This window comes from Microcebus murinus, chromosome 9 (assembly GCF_040939455.1).
Source record: "Microcebus murinus isolate Inina chromosome 9, M.murinus_Inina_mat1.0, whole genome shotgun sequence".
Lineage (NCBI taxonomy): Eukaryota > Metazoa > Chordata > Mammalia > Primates > Cheirogaleidae > Microcebus > Microcebus murinus.
Genome location: NC_134112.1, coordinates 67,616,700 through 67,622,699, shown reverse-complemented (window position 1 = coordinate 67,622,699; position 6,000 = coordinate 67,616,700). Strand labels below are relative to the sequence as shown.

General features: G+C 37.9%; 1 protein-coding gene across 2 annotated transcripts in view; it reads right to left on the bottom strand.

The window, feature by feature from the left end:
• Positions 1-6,000, bottom strand: part of IFRD1 (interferon related developmental regulator 1) — a 50,258-nt gene continuing 44,258 nt past the window's right edge. For both annotated transcript variants that reach the window (XM_012736151.2, XM_076006551.1), the window contains exons 10-12: positions 3,351-3,479; positions 2,832-2,927; positions 1-315 (exon numbers count right to left, since the gene is read on the bottom strand). In XM_012736151.2, coding sequence (XP_012591605.1) covers positions 226-315; positions 2,832-2,927; positions 3,351-3,479 — 315 coding nt within the window. In that variant the 3' untranslated portion in view covers positions 1-225. The remainder of the gene's footprint in view (positions 316-2,831; positions 2,928-3,350; positions 3,480-6,000) is intronic.

The window sequence follows — 6,000 nt, the reverse complement described above, 5'->3', positions numbered from 1 at the left end:
AAACATTACAAACACTTTATTCATGTTTACTGATTATATTTACAGAGAACATTCAATAATCAGAACTCACCATTTGCAATACTGTACATTAAATTATAAGCAATATAACCTGTACTACAAAAGTTAGCTAAGTTAATTCAAGATAAAAACTGTCTCTAGAGTTTAAATACATTAGAAATAGAAAAAAAAATAGAAATTAGAAAATAGTCTTCAAGTTCTGAAAATCTAGAAGAATTCTCCAACATCTGCCCTCTTATCTCGACATTTGCTTCGAGCTTTGGTTCGAGCTTTGAAGGCTGCAGAGTTATATAAATGCTGAAATGAAAAGAAAAATATATATGATCAGTAAGACTTAAGATATTCTTACAAAATAAGGAAAAAAGATAAAAATCACAAACAAAAGAAGTGAACTATTTTGACCCTATAAATATTTCAAATGTTTATAAAACACACACACAAAGGAAGAAAACACATAAAGTAGTTAATGGCTATTCTATATTACGAAAATTAACCCAACTGTATAAAAAACCAATCCAACAGGCCGGGCGCGGTGGCTCACGCCTGTAATCCTAGCACTTTGGGAGGCTGAGGCGGGCGGATCGCTCAAGGTCAGGAGTTCGAAACCAGCCTGAGCGAGACCCCGTCTCTACCAAAAATAGAAAGAAATTAATTGACCAACTAAAAATATATATACAAAAAATTAGCCGGGCATGGTGGCGCATGCCTGTAGTCCCAGCTACTCAGGAGGCTGAGGCAGTAGGATCGCTGAGCCCAGGAGATTGAGGTTGCTGTGAGCCAGGCTGATGCCACAGCACTCACTCTAGCCTGGGCAACAAAGTGAGACTCTGTCTCAAAAAAAAAAAAAAACAAAACAAAAAAACCAATCCAACAAAAAAAGTGAAAAGGGCATCAACATTTAATTTGATCTAAGAAAAACGATGACTAATGTGAAAAAGTCCTACCTGGCTAACAATTAAAATAACAAGGAGAAAAGTAATGGGATGCCATTTTCTAATATCAATTTAATAAATTTTTAAAATTATAAAATCCAACGCTGTCAAGTCTGTAGTAGCTACATGCCTTCATTCATTGCTAGAGACAATTAAATACAATAGAGTAACTTTGAGAGGTAATCTGGCAATACATATCAAAAGTCATTAGTTTGACCCTGTATTTTCATGCAGGGGATTTCTTCAAAGAAATAATACAAAAGAGAAAGGTATGTAAAAATATTAACATTTATTAAAAAGTTTTTAAATACCCCATAATCAATTACATGGCCATAAAAGTAATAAAATATAAATGTTCTATAAAACTCTAATTAAACACTTGACCCCACCAGGACAGCTACAATTAAAAATAAAAAACAAACAATACACAAGTGTTGGTAAGGATGTGGAGAAATTGGAACCCTGCTGATGGGAATGTAAAAATGGTACAGCAGCTATGGAAAACAGGTTGGCAGTTCCTTAGAAAGTTAAACAGAATTACTGTACAACCTAACAATTCCACTCCTAGGTAATACTTCCCCAAACTGAAGAGATGTTCAAACAAACACTTGTGTGTGAATGTGTTTGCACAGCAGCACTACTCACAAGGGCTAAAAGGTGGAAACAGCCCAAACGTCCATCAACTGATAAATGGCTAGACAAAACATAGTACATCCATACAACAGAATATTATTCTGCCACAAAAAGGAATGAAGCTCTGATATGTGCTACAGCATGCATGAACCTTAACAATATTATGCTAACTGAAAAAAGCCAGACACAAAAGGGCACGTGTTATATGATTCCATTTATATTAAACACCCAAAATAGGTAAATCCACCGTGACAGCAGATTAGTGGTTGCCAGTGGCTGGGGAGAGGGACAGGTGGGAAGTGATTGCTAATGTGTACAGGGTTTTCTTTTGAGGTGATGAACATATTTGGAAGTAGAGGTAACAGCTGCACCATCATGAATGTAATAAAATAGCCAGTGAATTGTACTCAAAATAGTCCACACTGTGTGAATTTCACCTCAGTAAAAAATCAAAAATATAATTAAGGCATTTTTGAAATGGTAAGTGAAAATGATTATTACTATTTAATGTTACAAACTCTATCTGAACAGTTTCCTCATTTGTAAAATGAGTCTGGAACTTCATTCAGTGGGTTACTGCCTTGTACAAAAGCAGCACAGTATTAAATATTTATTCTTAAATATAAAAACTTCATAGAGGCCGGGCGCGGTGGCTCAAGCCTGTAATCCTAGCACTCTGGGAGGCCGAGGCGGGCGGATTGCTCGAGGTCAGGAGTTCGAAACCAGCCTGAGCAAGAGCGAGACCCCGTCTCTACTATAAATAGAAAGAAATTAATTGGCCAACTAATATATATATAAAATTGGCCGGGCATGGTGGCGCATGCCTGTAGTCCCAGCTACTCGGGAGGCTGAGGCAGAAGGATTGCTTGAGCCCAGGAGTTTGAGGTTGCTGTGAGCTAGGCTGACGCCACGGCACTCACTCTAGCCTGGGCAACAAAGTGAGACTCTGTCTCAAAAAAAAAAAAAAAAAAAACTTCATAGAATAAAAAGAAAAAAAAATAAAAATAATTTCTACATTAAGATAGGATTATAGGTAAAAAACAAAATTTATTAAAGCCCTCCACACTCTCAACTCAGTAAAGGTTCTATACCTTTAGTATAGCTATACTGTGTATAACATAATGGAAATATAAACTCCATGTATGTATAGGTAGACACAGCTAAGTTCCCATCACCAAACAGAATCAAGCTTTGGCTCCACTAATCTTTGGTGCATTTTGCTCTATTAAAAACAAAAACAAAACCTACCCTTTCAAAACGAGAAATCTTCATTGTTTTAAGTGTTGCAGCATCAAGCATCACTGGGGGTCCAAGTTCAAATACATTGCGAAGGAATTCATTTGACTTATGTGAAAGAAAAAGGTGACAATGCTCAATATTAAATGTTATTACTCTTTTTCACTGCATAAAGTAACTCTGATGAACATAAGTTACGTGTAACTTATAAACATGAACTTAGATCACTTATTTTCTTTCTGTTTCTTAGTATAGAAGCAAATTGCCTTCCAATGCCTTGAATCCAAGAAAGCTATGTCAAGCTATATGCTTTCATACAAAGATACCAATAACATTCCACAAGATTGACATAATACAAAGAAAAAAAGAATAGTTTCAGATTTATTCAATTATACTTTCAATAATAAATTTAGTTTCCTCACATGTAGAAGCATTCTGGATAATCAATTAACTTCAAAAGTCAATCAAGTGAACTACATTTAAAACTGTTTCCTAAAATACAAGCAAACTTACAGAAAGGATGTCACTCACCTGTAAGTGGTATTGCATCCCCGATCCAAGAATCTCCTTAAAGGTGTCATAGGTGTGTTTTTTGACCCAGCAATCAATATACATGCGTTCAGGACCAAATTTAATAGTTTCTGTTGGAAAATCCCGTTCCTAGCCAATGGAAAGAACCACAATTATCTCAAACACTAAAATGGCCCAAAGGGATCTTATGTAAACACAATTTCTAAATAGACATATAAATGTTGAGATAAATGAACAATATGGTTTAAACTGATACTTCCATACCTGAGATGTGGACAGACTAAAAATTCCTATCCTTTATGTGAGGGTGTAGAATTTGTCTAGTTGTGTTAGACCTATAGGCACAACTGAGTTTGAGCCAATATTAATCACAAAAACACATGAAAAATTTAAAATTCAATAGTATGCAACAACAATAACAAAAAAATAGTATGCAACAAACTTGAAATAAAGGTCAGGTGTTTATATTTGTTTAAGATGGGAATGGGAAGAAGGTTGCAGGGAAGAAGGTTGCAGAACAGTCAGAAAGACAAACTGGCACCACAGACAGTGGGTGCACAGATGGCAGCAGGGATCTAGGGAAGAAAGTGAAGATAAATGGGGTTAACAGAACAAGCAAAAAGAAGACGACTAGCACCAGTAGCATCTAGAGGGCTCCAAGAGGTCTCAGGTAAGGTTTACTAAAAAAAATAAGAAGTAACACCTGAGTTTAAGATTTCAGTGCTGGGACAACTCTGCCAGAAGACCATGGTGAAGTAAAACCATAGGAGTGGGAGTGGGAGTGCGCCCAGTGAAATGGAAATAAAAGTCAGTGGAACAAATATGGGATAGGGTTTTCCAAATAGATAAAGAATGGTGGCAGAACCTGATAAAAATAAAACTGGCTGGTTAATTCTTTGATGAATCATGAAAGAGTAACCAGGAAGGGAGGAGCTGACTGCCACAGGGACAGGGGGGAGGAGGAGATGGAACGTGAAGGGACAAGACCACTCCAACCACCTTCCCCACATCTACCTGGGCCCTTCTCACTGAGCGGACGCAGTACGTAATATAGTACAGAAGAACCTCAAATCTAGACTTGCATGGATGTGCCACTCGCTGGCTGGTGATTTCAGCAAGTAACTTAACCTCTTTGAGTCTCCCTTGCATGTAAAAGGGGGCTGTCTTTCCCTATGCCACATAAGGGTTATTAGAGGTGTAAGAAAGAGCATGTCTGCGAGGGGCACAGTGACTGCCTAGTTTATAATAGCAGCTCAAAAAAACAGAGTTCTATTATTTAGTCCTCTTATTTCAGAAAACCCTAAGATACCAGGAAAGAACTCTATTTCCCACCTTCGATAAGTCATCAGTATCCTCACCTATTCCTCTCCCTTGTAGGTAACAGACCCCCCTTACCTCCAATTCAAGGCTAATCCCAATCTTTCACTTATACAGTCTACTCTCCTTATCTGTGGGTTCTGCCCAACTGGGGATTGAAAATATTCCCCCCAAAAAAAATTCTGTCTGTACTGAACATGTACAGCCTTTTTTCTTGTCATTATTTTCTAAACAACAGTATAATAATTATTTATACAGCATTTACATCACATTAGGTGTTATAAGTAATCCAGAAATGATTTAAAGTACATGGAAGTTTGTGCACAGGTTACACGCAAATGCTACACCACCTTATGCCAGGGACTTGAGTTCAGGTTTCAGTATCCTTAAGAGATCCTAGAACCAATCCTCCATAGGTACTGAGGAACAGACTACATTCCCAAATGTTCCTTTCTGTATTGGTTGCTTCTCCCATAAAGTGTCTCTAGCAAATAAAACAACAACCCTTCCCACAATCCAGGACTACCGTCCACCTATCAACTCTCTTCCTCTTCCCACTATAGCCATGCTTTTTAGAATAGTCAAGACATACCATCTTCACTTCTCCACTTCCCATTCACTTTTCAGTCCACGTGAGTCTGACTATTCTCCCATCACGCTACTGAAGGTGCTCTTATGAAGGTCACCAACGCCCTGATAGATCTCATTAAAACTCTTCACTCTCTCACTTGACCCATCGGCAGCAGCTGACCATGCCCAAAGCTGACCATGCCCAATTTGAACCCACAGTGGGTTCAAATTTCATCTTTGCTACTTATTGTTCTTTAACTACCCCTTGGGTTCCCATATTTCCATTTAAAAGAAGATAATTCTATTGTTTAAGAGCTATAATGAAAGTGAAATAAGAAAACCATATGGCAAAGCACCTAACATATTAAAAGCTTGCTGATTTAAGGACTATATGAGCTTCAAGAAAGGTTTTTAGATAAAAAGAAATGGTGTGGCAGCCACTATAACACCTAAGACGAGTAATCCTCTTTTGTGGCAGTTGAGCAACCTTTGTCTAAAAGACCCATCAAGGAAGCAGGGCCTTCCAGAGAAAGCTAGGTTCCAGTAAAAAAAAAAAAAAAAAAAAAAAAAAAAAGGAGAAAGAACCCTTAGCAAGGCTCTGAAGACAGGCCTTTCTCAGGCAGATGTACTGAAGCAGAGGCTGGAGGAAGAGAGGAAGAAGAGGGGAGGGGAGAGGAGGTACTTTAATCCTGAGAAGAGAAGTGGGTAGGGAAGGCCAGGGAGAGTAGATCACTACAGGGAAGTAGTGGCTTCCATTTTTGGC